At 33.5% G+C, this 18,018-nt stretch overlaps 1 protein-coding gene across 1 annotated transcript in view; it reads left to right on the top strand.

Annotated features, from left to right (window-relative positions):
- Positions 1-18,018, top strand: part of Pcdh11x (protocadherin 11 X-linked) — a 679,365-nt gene that overhangs the window by 299,339 nt on the left and 362,008 nt on the right. The window contains exon 6 of the mRNA XM_048336144.1: positions 722-802. Within this exon, the coding sequence (XP_048192101.1) occupies positions 722-802 (81 nt within the window). The remainder of the gene's footprint in view (positions 1-721; positions 803-18,018) is intronic.

Below are 18,018 nucleotides of genomic sequence, written 5' to 3'. Positions count from 1 at the left end.
AAAAGAACCCAATAGTCACTGAACTGGATTTGGGTTTTCTCAACTACATAAAAGGATTTCTCTTTTCATACATCAAATGATAGCAACTACAAAGAACATGTGTATCACATTTCTACAGTATTTTGAAAACAAAGAATGTACACTTTGTTTTTAGATGAATTAATTCAATTATAAATATCATATTTTTATTATTATGGGTTATTAGGTGAGCACGTGGATACTTGTTCATACTATATTTAATTTATGAAAATAGCAAATAATTTATATGCAATATGATAAATTCGAATAGTAGTAGAACACACAGAAGATCAATTTTAATTTTTAACCATGATACACTTACAAGCATAGTGTTTAGGATTTTGAGTAATAAAATATAGGACTTCTTTGAAGCTTAACTGAATTAAATATTTTACATTGTCTTTCACAATTTAACCATTGTTTAATAGAACACATAAATATAATGTTATATGCCAGTTACATAAACACTAATTTTTCTTTTTTCTTCTTTCTTGTAAATATTCCAAGAATATTTCAACCCTGAATATTCTATTTGCCTGGAATATTTCAACTCTAAATCGCCTATTTGCTAAATAAAATATTGTCTTGAAAGCGGTTATTTTTAAAGAATTTAATCTATGTACAGTGGTTGTTGTGACATTCATTGTGGATTTATTTATAACCAATTGCTTATAAATTCTTACTATTTTTTCTTTTACTAAAGCAAATGAAGGAGGTGATCAGATCTCGCACTCCCATGAAAGAGTCGATGACTGTGGAGATTTGGATGCATCCTCAACTGCAGGTACAAATAAGAAATTCCTTTTGACTTTTCCTCCCTATTTCTTTGTGGGGAAGTTCAAACTTGCCTTGTGAAGATTCAATATCTGAATTTGCTGAGATATAAAGATAACCAGGAATTAAACAGAAAATGAATAATACAGATTTATTAATTTACGTTTCTTTGGGTCTGGCTCACTTCACTTAGTATAACTTTTTCCAAGTCCTTCCATTTCCTTACAAATGGGGCAATGTCATTCTTTCTGATAGAGGCATAAAATTCCATTGTGTATATGTACCACATTTTCCTGATCCATTCATCTACGGAGGGGCATCTGGGTTGGTTCCAGATTCTCCCTATGACAAATTGCGCTGCAATGAACATTGTTGTGCTGGTGGCTTTACTTTGATTTTGTTTGTAGTTTTTTGGATAAATACCCAAAAGTGGGGTTGCTGGGTCATAGGGGAGTTCTACATTTAGCCTTCTGAGGAATCTCCATACTGCTCGCCAAGTGGCTGAACCAGTTTACATTCCCACCAACAATGAAGTAGGGTTCCCTTTTGGCCACATCCCCTCCAACAACTGTTATTGTTAGTTTTCTTGATATATGACATTCTTACTGGGGTGAGATGGAATCTCAATGTTGTTTTGATTTGCATTTCCTTTATGGCCAGTGATGTAGAGCACTTTTTCATATGTCTGTTGGCCATTCTCATTTCCTCATCAGAGAAGTCTCTGTAGGTTTTTAGCCCACTTGATGAGACTCTATGGTCTCCCTTATTGGGACTAATTAGCACAGGTTTAGGCAAGTCACAACAGAGGATCACAAGAGCCCAATAGCTATACCCTTATGATCCCATAAGATGATGCTAAGTGAAATGAACTCCATTTTATGAAAATGATTGTTATATCAAAGTTGAAACTACTTTCAACGTCCCATGTGTATCTGTAGCTTCTACTATTGATGATGTTCTTGTATCACCTTCCTGTGGTTGTATCTACACTATCTCTGTAATCTTATCTGAGTATATTGGAAACCGTGTATACTGGTATTGGAACTAGGAAATTGAAAGGGAATACCAAAAATGAGAGACACAGGGTAAAAAAAGACAAACAACTACAATAGCAATACTTGCAAAACTGTTTGATGTAAGCGAACTGAACACCTCAGGGGGGGAAAGAGTAAGGGGGAGGGGAGAGGGGGGTATGAGGGACAAGGTAACAAACAGTACAAGAAATGTATCCAATGCCTAACGTATGAAACTTTAACTTCTCGGTACATCAGTTTGATAATAAAAATTTGAAAAAAAAAAAAGGCATTCAATTACATTTTTCTCTACAGTTCCTTCCAGAAACTGAAAGACATAACAGGAAGTAGGTACTTTAGGAATATGAACTGGGAGTGAGATTGCTTTATCAAACATGGATGCTCAGTTGTCCATACATATTTTGCACTTAGGTAGTAAGAGTAGGCATTGGAAAGTACTTTTATAGTTCCAGATTGGTTGTAGAACAAAGTAAAGTTGAATAGGTTGAAAAACTTTCAAAAATGTATATAAAGAAAAACTTTACAAATACCAGAGACGTCATATGCCCTTGCCTTTCATTGATTTTGGCAGGCATTATCTTCAAGTAAAAAGTATAGGTCATGGTGGGACTGTAGATTTATTCAAACACTCTGGGACCTTTCAAAAATATAATAATTAGATCATTCTTTGAATTTCGTCACAACCATAGAGAATACTCTTATCTGTAAAAGATTTTTTAAAGAATGCACAATTGGAGGGGCTCCTTGTTGTGCTATGGAATTATTTTAGCCATGATTTTGACAAATTACTAGATATGAATGATGCATCTCTAATTCAGGAATTTATTCAGAATGCATTCTATGTGACATGTAATGATTTTGAATTGCTGTACTTCATGTTAGTGCCCAAATGTCATAGAAGCAATAATAGAACAATTTACCAAGTTGCATTCACTGGAAATTTTAAAGATTTTTCTGTTGATTTGTTTTTCTTCTGTTTTCTTTAACTTAGTAGTAGATAGCCCTTCTCTCCTGCTGTTATTTCCTGCTGATACTTCCTATTAACAAACATAGCAGAGCATCCTGATATCTGCAATTGTCAGTCCTTCTCTACGATAAAGAACACTTTTTTTTTGTTCACTGAGTTTACTGAAAATAGGGTAAAATGAGTGAAGAATTTTTTACCAATAATGATACTCTCACTAACTTTCTGCCATGGTCTACAGTCATGTTTTATTTACTTTAGAAGAGATGAAGAGTTAGTTCCTAAAGGTATTTTGTCTGAATATTTTCACTCAAGGCTACAAAATTCATAGCTTGGACTAATGTAAATTTTCAGTTTTTCTCACTCCTGGATTTATCAATCCATGCTCAAATGGATACCAGATATTAGAGTCTAAATTTCAATGTTGATTGTGGATATCTTGACATCTAATATATGGGTCTCATACTGGTTATTTATTGATTGTACTGGGGTTTGAACTTAGTATATTGTGTTCAGCATACTGACTGCTTCACTTTGTCTTCTGTCAGCACTAATGCCTTCCTGAAGTCAGTGTTCTTATCCCATCCAGACAAAATCTGAAACATGATCAAATGAAGCCTGCTATGTAGAGACAAGCATTACTGAAATCTTAACTAAAGTTCCATTTAAAAAGTCAAGAATACCTGATTTACTTAGGAACTTCAAATGACCTTATAAAAAATACTGTAAAGCAATTTTGAGAGTGATTATTTCTAATATACCTGTTGCTATGTAAGCTTCTTGTAGACTCTTTTCATTTATGTAGACAAAACAAAAACCCTGCATCAGTCTCTCAAACCTTCTCACTGGTGTAGGACATCCTGAAAAAGTATTTTCTTAAATTACGTTCATATGTAAGGTAAGGTAAAATAAATATTCAATCACATTGATGTGCTGAATTTCTTTGAGGTTTGATGATTCTTTAGGTAGTCAGTGTAGCTGAAGGCAACATTGAGGTCATTTGACCAGCAGAACATCTTTGTCCTTCATGCTTTAGGACAGTGTATTATAAAATATTTATAGAAGAAAGATACGTAAGAAATCCTATTTTTTTTATCCTCGTATATACCTAACACAATTCTGGAAGAAAAAGATGTAATACATAAAAATATCAGCACTTTCTTTTTTTTTCATTCTATCTAGAGTTATTAACTCATATTTTTTAATTTGTGTTGTTAAGGTGATGTACAAAAGGGTTACAGTTACATAATAAGGTAGTAAGTATATTTCTTGTCCAACTTGTTACTCCTCCCTCATTTTTCTCCCACCTTCTCTGCTTCCTAAGCACCGCCCAACTTGTACAGTTAATTTAAAACATATTGTCTTGTAAGTATTGCTGTTGCATTGGTTCACCTTTTACCCTTTGTCTCACCATTTTAATGTTCTTTAATTCCCTTCTTTAATTCAGACAAACACATATAAAATACTCTGGGTACCAGTATCAAATACAGTGAAAACAGAGGCTAAATCATATGAAAGATAAACAGAAGAAAAAAGAAATAAATTTTAAAAGCTTTGTGAAAAACAACAACATCAATGAAAAACCACTTGGTTCTCTATTTTGGAGATCATTTTGCTTAGCATCATCTTATGTGATCATATGTACATAGCTATTGAGCTATTGTGATAATCTACTAGGACTATCCCAGACATATACTAATTATTACCAATGAAGGAAACCATAGAGTTTATATTCGTTGGGTCCAGCTCCCTTCACTCAGTATGATTTTTTATTTAAAAAAATAATAATAATTACTTATTTTTGGCAAAGTGATGTATAGAGGGGTTACAGTTTCACATGTTAGACCATAGGTACATTTCCATACAATTTGTTACCTCCTCCCTCATTCACCCCTTCCCCCTCCTCCTTGCCCTCTCCCTCCATGAGTTGTTCAATTGGTTTACACCAAATGGTTTTGCACATATTGCTTTTGGAGTCGTTTATCTTTTTATCCTTTGTTTCTTGGTTTTGATATTCCCTTTCATTTCCCTAAATCTAATACCAGTATATACAGTATCCAAGGCATTCAGATGAGATAGCATGGGGACAACCACAGGAAGGGTATACAAGAGGATCATCAACAAAAGAAGCTACGGTGCCGGAGCCAGCCGGCAATGAAAGGGAATCCTGATTGCATGGGCGAAGACTAAAGAAAAAGAAGGATAGATGAGAGAAAAAAGAAGACAAGAGAAAGAAGATGGGGTTCGGGGGGTCTGTACCTCGAGAATGTAACTCAAGACTGCAGTCCCATTTATTCTTAACTTCCAGCTTATATGCAGTTTAGAAACCAAGGAATAGCATAGGGTTACTAAAGTTCAAGAAAACAAAAAAGCTTTGAAGTCGGCAATACCAGCTGGCAGTAAACATAAAACAGACTCTTGTGGACATAGTAAAACATCTCCAATTAGTGCTACCTTTCACTGTCTTTCAAGTAAGCCATGTCCTTGCAGTTCCTTGAGATAACAATATAGCCAGGTGCCAGGATGAACTTGCTGTCGGCTCCCAACACTATCGTTTCACACGACATGGTGAAATTAATTATAACAGTGATATAACACTTGTTTTCATAACATGGAGTTCATTTCACTTAGCATCATCTTATGTGTTCATAAGAGCATAGCTATTGGGTTCTTGTGATCCTCTGCTGTGACTAGCCTAAACCTGTGCTAATTATTCCCTATGAGGGAAACCATCGAGTCCATGTATCTTTGGGTCTGGCTCACTTCACTTAGTATAATTTTTTTTCAAGTTCTTCAGTTTGCTTATGAATGGGGCAATGTCATTCTTTCTGATAGAGGCATAAAATTCCATTGTGTATATGTACCACATTTTCCAGATCCATTTGTCCAGATCCATTTGAAGGGCTTCTGGATTGGTTCCATATTTTAGCTATGACTGTGCTGTGATGAACACTGTTATGGTGGTGGCTTTAGTGTGTTCTTGTTTGTAGTCTTTTTGTAGATGCCCAAAATTGGGGCTGCTGAATCATAGGGGAGCTCTATGTTTGGCCTTCTCAGGAATCTCCATACTGCTTTCCAGAGGGGCTGAATCAGTTTACATTCCCAACACCAATGAAGTAGGGTTCCCTTTTGGCCACATCCCCTCCAACATTTGTTATTGTTAATTTTCTTACTGGGGTGAGGTGGAATCTCATTGTTGTTTTGAGTTGCATATCTTTTATGGCCAGTGATGTAGAACACTTTTTCAAAGATCCTGGAATGAACCCACAGAACAATGCCTACTTAATCTTTGATAAAGGAGCTAAAAAATAGGATGGAATAAAGATAACCTCTTTAACAAACGGTACTGGCAAAACTGGTTCAACACCTGCAACAAACTAAAACTAGATTTTTATATATCACCCTGCACCCAAATCAATTCCAAGTGGATCAAAGACCTCCAAATAAAAACAAATACCCTAAAAACACTACAAGAAGGAGGAAGAGAAACACTTGGGCTCCTTGGCACAGGATGAAACTTCCTTAATAAAGGCCCAGAATTGCAACAAATCAAAGAATGGTTGGACAAATGGGACTGCATCAAACTTCAGAGCTTCTACAGGGCAAAGGACATAGCTTGCAAGAAAAACAGAAAGCCCACAAATTGGGAAAAGATGTTTATCAGCCATACAACAGAAAAAGGCCTCATATCTAAAATATATGCAGAATTAAAAAAAAAATTCCTCCAAAACAAAACCTCAACGAACCAACAGCCCCCTCAACAAGTGGGCTAAAGACTTAAAAAGAGACTTCTCTGATGAGGAAATGAGAATGGCCAAGAGACATAAGACAACTGTAGCACTTTCTTAAAATTCACTTCAACTGACTGAATATGTGCCTTAGGAGGCATTTACAGTTGCCTTGCATAAAAGTTAATTTTTGAATAATTGAGTGTCCTTTGAGAATTCTGTATCTGCCACTAGCATGGTTGTTTCTCTTATTTATCTAATATCACATTGAATTGTTGGGCAATGCTATTTTTGTGGAGCATAGAAACATATTGAGCTTCTGTTTACATTTTTTTCAATTGCAACAACTTTTAAAAACTCCCTTGTTGCTAGGTTTAAAGGGAGTTTTACAACATGTTAAATACATTTTTTTCTTTTAATATTGTAATAAAAACGTCTTTGAGAATTAGCTCTTCTGAGGTGCTATAATTTACACCTGTACAAAATGCATTTTTATCTAAATGAAGGTAAATAAATTATCTGTGCCATATGTCCTACTCTGTCTGTTTAATGTTGTTCAGAATAAGCTGTTTCTAGAATTTCTCCTTTGCTTTATTGTCACTTAACACAATAATTCAAAAAAGCATTCCACTACTTAGTTTTTGCTCAGTCCTAAAGCAAATATGGAAAATAGAATCAGGACAGGAAAAGGTAAAATAACAGGCTCTATCTTACAGGAATTCATAGGTTAGTAAACAACATATTGTGCCAACCACCAATTACAAAGCAAGATGGCAATTAATAGGAAGTAAATGGTTGAATAATTAACATGCTGTGACCATGTAAAAATTGATTACATTTGCCTACAAGTGGATATCAGAAAATATTTTTTGTTGATAATGGCATTGAAGTGAGAATTTTAAGGTTAGATTGCATGTAATATGAATAATCTACAAAAAAGGTAGGTCACAATTTTATAATGTTCCAAAATGGTTTTATTTATAGCAGTGTTTTGTATGTTAGGGTCCCTCAGTAAGTAATAATTTTATTATGCCTATTCACATAGATCAGTAACAGAGTTGGGAATAAGATCTATTTTACATTCATTGCTGTTCTAACATATTTTCATCCCCTTTATTAAAATTTGTTCTGGTATGCAGAATTGTATCAATATCTGCAGAAAAAGTCTTTAATAAAAGTGTATTGCTTTTAGAATGTCTTTTCTTGTCTTGAGATGTGGCATTTGTAGGAGCAAGTTTAAGAGTAGAAGAAATTAAAGACCTTCAACAATTCTTGAGTATTTTATTTTATTGTTTTTCTTAATTGATACATAAAATATAGAAACTGCTGTTAAGAGCATGCGATGTTGTAGTTTCAATGTACATCTGTACTGTGTAATGATTAAATAAATATAATTAACATAGCTATGAAATTATTCATTGTGATGAGAGATTTTAAAAATCTTTAGTTTTTTTATATCTATAGTCAACTTACTATGGAATTGCACATTAAAACATCAGAACTTCTAACTCCTATCTAAATAACTTAGTATATCAGTTTAAATCATCCTTTCCAGATCTCTCAACCTGCCCTTACTCACCTAGTTCTCACCCTGTCTTCTGGCAGCCACCACTTTATTATTAGCTTTTGTAATCAAGTTTTTTTCAGATCACACATTAGTGAGATTATATAGCATTTGTTCTTTTATGTGTGCCATATTTAAATTAATATCCTCCATTTCTATACATGTTGTCAAAAATATGACATGATTTCATTCTCTTTAATGGATAAAATTTTTTTATTATCTTTCTTCATCACTTAAAACGTAGTTGTTTTTTTTATTTTTGGCTACTATTGGTAGTACTGAGAGAAACATGGCAGTGAACATGCTACTTTGAGATACTAATTTTATCTATGGATACATAATAATAGAAAAGATCAATTAAAAATTCAGTCGGTTTTAATTTTTTTTTTACTGGACCTCTATACCATTTTCCATAATGACTGTACAAGCTTACATTTCTCTTGACAGTATGCCAAGATGTAACTTTTGCTCAGATCCTTGCTGTCTTTAGTGTTTTTGGTATTACTCATTCTTTCTGGGGTTAGATAATCTACCTTTGAGGTTTTGACTTCAATTTCCCTGATAACTAGTGATGTTATGCATGTTATATCTCTTGCCCATTTGTATATGTTCTTAGAAATGTACACTAAGATATACTGCCTATTTTAAATGGGATAATTTGCCTTTCTTTGAGTGGGATACAACATTGGGGTTTAAAATTAAGGCCTTGCACTTACCAGGAAATCACTCTACCAGTTTAATCATTATCCTAGCCATTACCTTGGGTTTCCTTGTCATTAAATTTTGTAGTTCATGGTGTATTGTGTATATTAAATTCTTCTCTGATGTATAATTTTTAAGTGTTTTCTCCCAGGTTTTAGATTGCATTTTCATTAGTGTTTGTTTCCTGTGATAAGCAGAAACCTTTTCAATAGATATAATCCCAATTGTCCAATTTTTATTTTATTTCCTATGCTTTGGGGATCATCTCTACAACTTTCTTGCCCATTGCAATGTTCTGAAGTATTTACAGATTAAACAAATATTAATAGATTAAACATCAAGAACTGTTTGATTGTCAGGAAATGAAACACAAAACTTAAACACAAAAGCTCAGAAATATATGAAGTAATCTTGTAGAATATTGAAGTTCACAATTTATATCGCATATAATCCTTGCTTTCAACTTTTGTCATGCATGAGTGTGCATAAAATTTCAAAGTGAAGAAGCCAAAGCAGGTAAACTGTCAAATGACTTAAAATTTAATTTTTAGGAAATTCTCCCAGTTATTCTGTACCTTGAACATAGTTTCAAGGGACATTCAGTTTTTACAAGGAATACATGAAGTATATACTCTATCACCAAGTTTGCAAGTGATTGTGTACATCATCGTCTTGTTGCTCACGTGCACTGACCCAATTGTAATTTAAATGTCCCTGAAAAGAGAACATTTATAAGTTCTGCATCTGAATTTTATTCCTTGGCTTTCTATCAAGTTGTTTTTCCACTTCTTCTGCTTCCTTGCCAAATGCAACAACTGCCCTCTGAGATGATCCTATGAAATAGGCTATTATTGATATCCTATTCTGTTGATTTTTCCTAGCATTCTTTAATGTGTCAAGATCTATAAACTTGATGAAACTTTCAATAAATTTCAGTTATTTGTCTACACTCTGTACAAGAACGTTACAAGGTTGTTGGTTATGTCGAATAATTCTAAAGTTAAGGAGTTCTCTGACACATGCTATTTTATTTAATTTTACTGTCAAAAATCAAACCGGTGGGGCTGGGGGTATGGCCTAGTGGCAAGAGTGCCTGCCTCATATACATGAGACCCTGGGTTCGATTCCCCAGCACCACATATACAGAAAATGGCCAGAAGGGGCGCTGTGGCTCAAGTGGCAGAGTGCTAGCCTTGAGCAAAAAGAAGCCAGGGACAGTGCTCAGGCCCTGAGTCCAAGCCCCAGGACTGGCCAAAAAAAAAAAAAAAAAAAAAAAAAAAACAAACAAAAATCAAACCGGTGTTTTTGTTCATAAAAATAAAATTCCTTTGTGATCAGTTTGTTTTACCATTCAAACTTAAATGGTATTTCGGTGCTCCTTAGAAAATGAAATCTATAATTGAAATTGTTATATTTCTGTGTTTCTCGTTTCCTTAGGGAGAGAAATTGATTTGTAATATTGTAGAGAGTTTTAATGTTTCAAACACTAGGAGCTTTACTTTCTTTTTTACACCTTAATACACAGTATAATACAGACACTATAAAGATGAAGTACCACTCTATAGAAATTTTTGCAAACCTTTACAATTTAGAAAACTAAGCAAGCACATCAGTTTAACAATGAATTAAAGAATATTAATGAATTCAAGAATATTATTCTAAACAAGGAATGATAGATATGCATACTTTTCAAAATATCATGTCTCTCAAAGTGAAACATTTAACAAGCCACTATATAAGAACTATTAAGATATACTAAAATAAAATGAAATACAAATTGATTGAAAAGAGATAGGAAAAACTACTAAACCTGTTCTTGCAATATCAGCAGGTAATTTATCTTCTCATGTTATATTCTCAAGGCTTAAGAGAATATGGTCTTTGCAACATAGATCCAAATTACACTAATCAGCATCTTTATTTCTGAAGTTTGGTAATCAGTTGGAAAATGAAACTTGTGTTTAAAAAGTGAACAGATTGGATTCCATTGACCTTCAATACTCAAACAAATGATGATGGTTGAATAAATAAATTATATAATTATCTTTAAAAAGTTATGCTTCTCAAGTATACCAATGTACACTTAGTAGTCTTTAAGTCCTCATCAGTCAGATATAAATGACAGTACACATTATGGTAGTTTGGAAGATAAAGAAGGTCTACATATGTGATTATATTTACATTAAATGTATCAGAAAGAATTCTGAATTTCATTTTGGCATCCAATGGACCCCGTTTTACTTTGGTGGAGGTGGTTAACATACTCAGTGCCTACAAAAATATAAGCTTAGTAAATAGGCAGACAAAGCTTTCAATTTTAGTTTGATCCTTACTCATTATATAATAGAAAAAAATAGATTATTGTTCTATCTCTTGATTTTCTCATTTGTAAAATGGGATAAAACTTCCATATTTGTTCCGCAGGGCTGATAGAATGATTAAATTCAATAATACTAGTGAAAAGGTTTGTGCAAGGTTTCAGATACTGTCGAGCTCTTTAAAGACAATTATATTATTCCCTTGATGATTTTTTCTTGCCAATTCTGGGGCTTGAACTCAGAGCCTAGGCACTGTCCTTGAGCTTTTTTGTGTTCAAGGCTAGTGCTTGAGCCACAGCACAACTTGCAGCTATTTCTGAGTAGTTTACTGGAGTTAAAAATCACACAGACTTTCCTGCTTGGGATGGCTTTGAATTGCTATCCTCAGATTTCAGCCTCCTGAGTAGCTAGGATTACAGCATGAGCCACCAGTGCCCAGTTTCCTTGACTTTTTTTGATATCTAAGAAAGTATGTTATTGGTCCTGCTTCCCTAATTATCAGCAAAGATTAGCAATGAAAAAATTTCCCCCAGTAACAAGTAGCAGTGAACTACATCTCTATGACGTATCATTCCTTTTAATTTTTTCACTCGAAACAATATAGTTTTAGGTGTGTGTCATATTGGTTAAGGAGTATATAGACATTCCAGGAATACTTTTTTTTTCTCAAATGTTTATTATCAAACTGATGTACAGAGAGGTTACAGTATCATACGTTGGGCATTGGATACATTTCTTGTACTGTTTGTTGCCTTGTCCCTCATGCCCCCCTCCCTCCCCCCCTTTCCCTCCTCCCCCAGGTGTTCAGTTCACTTACACCAAACAGTTTTGCAAGTATTGCTTTTGTAGTTATTTCTCTTTTTTTACCCTGTGTCTCTCAAATTTGGTATTCCCTTTGAATTTCCTACTTCCAATACCAGTAAACACGGTTTCCAATATACTCAAGATTACAGAGATAGTGTAGGTACAACCATAGGAAGGTGATACAAGAACATCATCAATAATAAAAACTACACATACACATAGGACGTTGAAAGTAGTTACAACTGTGATATATCAATTGTTTCCATAACATGGAGTTCATTTCACTTAGCATCATCTTATGTGTTCCTAAGGGTATAGCTATTGGGCCTTGTGATGCTCTGCTATGGCTTGCCTAAACCTGTACTAATTATTCCCAAAAAGGGAGACCATACAGTCCATGTTTCTTTGGGTCTGGCTCACTTCACTTGGTATAACTTTTTCCAAGTCCTTCCATTTCCTTACAAATGGAACAATGTCATTCTTTCTGATAGAGGCATAAAATTCCATTGTGTATATGTACCACATTTTACCAGGAATACTTTTTTCAGACAAAATTATTCCCTGGTTGAGGAGTAACTTCCACATTAAAATCACACATCTCCTTTAATTAAAGGCTAAATTGTATGTTTCGGGCTTTAGGCACCATAGGAGTAAAAGCCTAGTGAGACTGATATGAGAACTACTATTCAGTAAATACTCCTTAGAAAAGGTGAGATTTAAGCTGGGCCTCTGGAAAAGAGTGTGATTTAGATGAGAGAAAACAAATAGGAAGAACATTCTATTGAGTTGTAAAGAAATTATCAACAGCTTGATCAAATATGAAGCAGAAAGCAATAAAAATGTCATTGAAGGAGGCAGAAGCAATCAGATTTTAAGGACAACATGCACTATCTGTGGGTTCTCCCTCATTTCACCAAGGTCTCCTTTTGTTTCTCACACAATTCTCAAATGTGACTGAGTAGCGGGATTGCTTGGCACAGAAGAGTTTAAATTTTTTTTCTTCCCTGCTAAGTGACTCTAAAATATAAATGCTAACAGTCTGAGAGTTGAGCTTTTCAGCCATTAATAATGTCAGAATACATTAACAGCCTACAGAAGAAACTCTAGACTTGAAACTTGCACTCAGCACCTGAAATAAATTGTTAGCTAATATCAAAGGAGTGGTGCAGTTGACATGAGATTTTTCTCAGTATAATTACCTTATAATTTTTTTGTCAATTTGATATTAAGTCATTGCCTATTCATGCCTCTGATACATGTAAAGACGATTTTAAGATTTATTCTACACAAATTTAAACTAAAACAAGATACTTGCTAGAAACCTTCCTTATTTTTAAAGTTCGACTTACTTGATGTTGCAGTCTGTTTTATGATATTGTCAGTCAAAGAAATTTTGATGTAGTATTATAATATCACTTTAATAAAAGTTTGTTGGCCTCCATAAGTAAAGGCTTCTAAAAGAAATATAAGGGCTTATAACATATTATAAAAAATGAGTTAAAACCCATCCTAAATTTTGAAACTTAGTAATGCCAATGATGGCATTACTTTGAATTAATGTACTGTGGATTACACTGGGTGATTAGAATCAATGAAGAGCAGTCATTAGAAATTTGGGTAATCTTAAAACAAGATAATATTCCATCTTTATATGGCAAAATTCCTTATCATAGAACTATATTCAGGCCAAAATATCTGAAAACAATTTTTTAAGTATAGGATATTTACTTTAGGAGAATGTCAGTGTTCAGGAAACACAAGTTGTTTTTACATGTAAATTCTGTAACCGGTTAAATAGAAACATAATTTTCCCTTAGATGCCAATTGTTTTCTATTAGTCTTTTTGTTTTAAATATTTCAATTTTATTAATAAATTTCTCTCTGTCAATATGAACTTACATATGTCTCTCTAATGGGAAAGCAAGAACTTTTCCTTGCTTAAAATCTCACTTGCTCTCGTGAATACAGATGTTACTTAAATGACCAGAGGAGTTGCTATTTAGTGATGTGAATGGAAGAGGAAAAAGTTGCTGTAAAATTTCAATGTTGTTAAATGTTCTGGTACTGTAAGCAAGTATTCCAGACAACTCATATATCACAGGCAAGTTCCACTTTGATTTTTCATTCTTGGCCATCCATAGGGCCATCCATAAGTGGAGAAAGGCCATGGAGCACATTAGTCACATTAGTGACTGTTCCAGCCTCTTCTTACTTTTGACCTGTTAGACTCAAAATATATAGAATGGACGTGCAGACCATAGCAACATAGAATTATCAGTAAAATTTATTTGCTAACTCATATAAGTGTGTAAAGTTTTAAACAGCTTTCATTTTCAATTTTATATTATTATAGAGCACTTGGAAATTCAATCAAATTGATAGACATGATTAGCCATTGCATGCCAGAGATACAAATCCCATATGAGCAAGATGGGAAATATATTGAAGTACATCTTAATGCTGTAGATAACAAAGACATTTCAACCCATCTTAACCATGTAGAGTAATTTACATTTTAGGTGAATGCTTGGATATTTGAAGAACATTTAGAGGATAAGGGTCAATATAATGTTCCAAATCTCTTCTCAAATTGTGAAGACATATAAACAGATACATTCATATATCCTGAGATTAATCTATTCTTTCACCATGACTTGTGTTTCAGTCATTATTACTGTATTATTTAGTTATTGAATATTTCTTGGATAGAAAATTTGTCTAGTTTGCTATGAGTAATAGGGGTACAAGAGATTTATGTTAGTGTGTGTAATAAAAGCCACATGCATTATTTACTTTTCCTCAGAAGAATGCAATAGAGTGTTCAGTTAAGATAACAGTGAAGAGAAGACAGTAAGTAGACTACTATGAATCAAAAATTGAAAGCATGAACCTTGCTGTTTTAAGTCGACCAGAGTATTACTATACTCAACCACTAGATGGTGCACTTTGCAACTTTGTTTATTTCATATTTTCCCTCATTTTGAAAAATACCCTGATTACCATATTACGAAGTATTTAATGCTCCTTCTGAAAGTTTTAAGAAATATGGGATAACTTACATATAACTTTCTAAACTTCATTGCATGCATCTCTACTCATCATTTAATATAATTATATTGCCTCTGGAGGAAATACACTTGTATGTACAACCACAAACTCACTTTTTTAGATAGAGATATAGGCAATAAACCCAAGAGTTGAAGATGTACTATTCAGTTCCACAACAGGAGAAAAAGCTTCTAAGCAGTAACTTCTGTAATGCCCTAAACATTAATAAGTAATACAAACTGAAACCACATCAACTCTTCATCTATTTGTAGCTATTGTTTCTACTTATTTCCTCCATCCTAAACTCCATCCTGTTCCTCCCAGAAGTTCACGTAGTTCTGTTCTCTTAAGTTATAATACCCATTATAAACCACTTCCTCTTATTAGTAATATTATACTGTAGTAATAATTCATCTCTTTATAAAATGTTCATTTCCTCCTATTTTCATGTTTAGCACACAAATTTCTTTCCCTTTTGCATACTGCTTTGCAAAATATTCAATATGAAACCATCAGTTGCCGGAGTAGCATGACGCATGTGGTAATTTAGATGCTATTCCTTGTGCTTTATCATGCAAAGTCAGAACTTAGCTAACTAAGCAACTATAAAATGAAAATACTGGGGTTATATGATTTTGTATGTATGTTTTCTGGTACTTCAACTAGGACTTCAACATTGAACTCAGTTTCATGTGCTCTTGTTCAGCTTTGTTGCTCATGATAGTGCTCTCTCCAATGAGGCATAACCCCAGGATGTTAACTAGGGACTTTTTTAGCTCGTGTTGCATTGTAATGGAAAACTGATTACTTTCTTGGAGCTGAAAAGAACATGAGGGCATCTTTTAGCTCACAAATTTTTATAGAAATATTTACTCAATAAACATAACATATATAAATATATTAACCTATGGGTATTTGTGAACGCATTACACACTATCCTTAAGAATTTAACAATGTTTGAAATTTAAGTAGGAAAGCACACTGTGGGCTCATTGATTCAAGAACAGTCAAGTTTCAACTCTGCTTTTATTACATATTTGTACAGTATACTTCATTCTCATTATCATATTCACAGACTTTTCAAAAAGCTGTTCTCCAAAATGAAGTAACTCCAAATGTATGAAGATATAACAATTTCAATATTCTGTTGTGTCCTGGTATGGTTGTAGCAGCTTCATTCACATCAAATAATGCAGTCTCTCTAGAATTAATATTCAAAGATGTCTTCAACCTTCAATATTGTAAATGTCATAGTAATGTTATGATTAGTGTCTAAATTGGAAGAAGCACTTGTCACATTTTTAGAAAAAAAATCTTTTAAGTGCATCTTTTAAAATGTGGCTTCCTGCTAGAGTACTTACCTAACATGCATGAAGCCCTGGATTTGATTCCTCAGCACCACTTAAACAGAAAAAGCCAGAAGTGCTGCTGTGGCTCAAGTGCTTGAGTGCTAGCCTTGATCAAAAAGAAGGCAGGGACAGTGCTCAGGCCCTGAGTCCCAAGCCCCAGGACTGCCAAGAAAAAATTTAAAAATAATACAAACTATACAATATTCAATGCAATAATTATTATCTTTGCTTATGCATAGTACATCATTAAGTGTGTAACTTTTACAAATTATCTATTTCTTTATTTTGCTTAACACTGATGATAAGCCTACTAAAAAAGATCATACTGAACCTAGAGATGAGAGTTTTTTTAATGGAGGATCATACATTTTATTAGGCATTTTATGCTATCTCTGATTTAAATAATTACATTTTTTAATTTTCACTATTTTTGAAAGTCCATTTAATAATGGAGAATCTTGAAAATATCTTGTTCTTAAAATTTATATCCTAGTGTGGTGGTGTGTGTCTCTAATTCCAGTATTAACCAAGCTGTAATAAAGGAGGATCACTAGTTTAAGGCCAGGGTGGGCTAAATAGCATGATATCTGAAAAAAAAAAAAAAAGAAAATGACAATTTTCCTTCTTATCTTGTGCAATGACTAATGTGGTCTTTGTGGGTTTTGTTTTTCTGTATTATTTTCTGCTAGTCCTAGGGCCTAGCACTGTTCCTGAGCTTTTGTGCTCTACCACTTAAGTCACACGTCCAACTCTGGCTTTTTTATGGTTAATTGGGAAAAAAAAGAGTCCTACATACTTCTCTGTCCATGCTGTCTTCAAAGAGAAATCCTGAGATACCAGACTCCGGAGTCACTCTGATTAGTAGTGTGAGCCACTGGTGCCATCTAAGAAATATTTGGACGTTTTTCTTCCTCTTTATTGTCAAAATGAAGAAAAGAGGGGTTATAGTTTCATATGTAAGGCAGTGAGTACATATATTTGGGGGTTTTTTTACATCTATTTAAACCTTTTGTCCATAGAGCAAACTAGCTACTATTAAACTAAAGTTTATACTTAGCTCTGGGGGAGAGAAAATGAGATCCACATGGATCCATAATTTTATTCATTAGTTGAACATTTTCAGTGCAAAGGCTTTGGAATTAGATGGGTTTGTATTGGAATTCTATGTCTGGAAACTTTACGCCCATCATAATAAACAAATTATTTATCCTCTTTATGCTATTTAATCATTTAAATTCAACATAGTTCAGTGACATCATATGTAACATGGCATAGTAATCTTTCTAAACACAAAAGTGCATTTGAAGATATAATATAGCAGTCCACATAAGGTTTTAGCATAATTCTTAGTAAAAATAATGACTGAAGGTAAGTAAGTTATTATTGTTTATGAAGATGTTTCTTTCATTGTTTCTGTAGTTCAACTGTCATCATTAAAACAAAATAAATTCCAAAGATGTCATTAATACTCTTTAGGTGATTATCAATACTTACTGAATAACTTTAAGTAATGCCATTTTTCACTAAAAGCTCCACAGCAGTGACCCTATTCACTCCTAACTTTTGGTTTTGTTTATATTGTTTCCTCTGGTTTTTATATTCATATTTTATTGCAAGCAATGATAGAAGGTCTGTCATGCATAAAATCATTTACAACAGTATAAGTAAGGGAAGTCAGTATGGGTAGAATAATGCAAAAGACAATGGATAATAGT

The sequence above is a fragment of the Perognathus longimembris genome, chromosome 28, assembly GCF_023159225.1.
Source record: "Perognathus longimembris pacificus isolate PPM17 chromosome 28, ASM2315922v1, whole genome shotgun sequence".
Classification (NCBI taxonomy): domain Eukaryota; kingdom Metazoa; phylum Chordata; class Mammalia; order Rodentia; family Heteromyidae; genus Perognathus; species Perognathus longimembris.
Note: the sequence above shows the minus strand (reverse complement) of the source record. Positions and strands in the feature narration are given on the sequence as shown.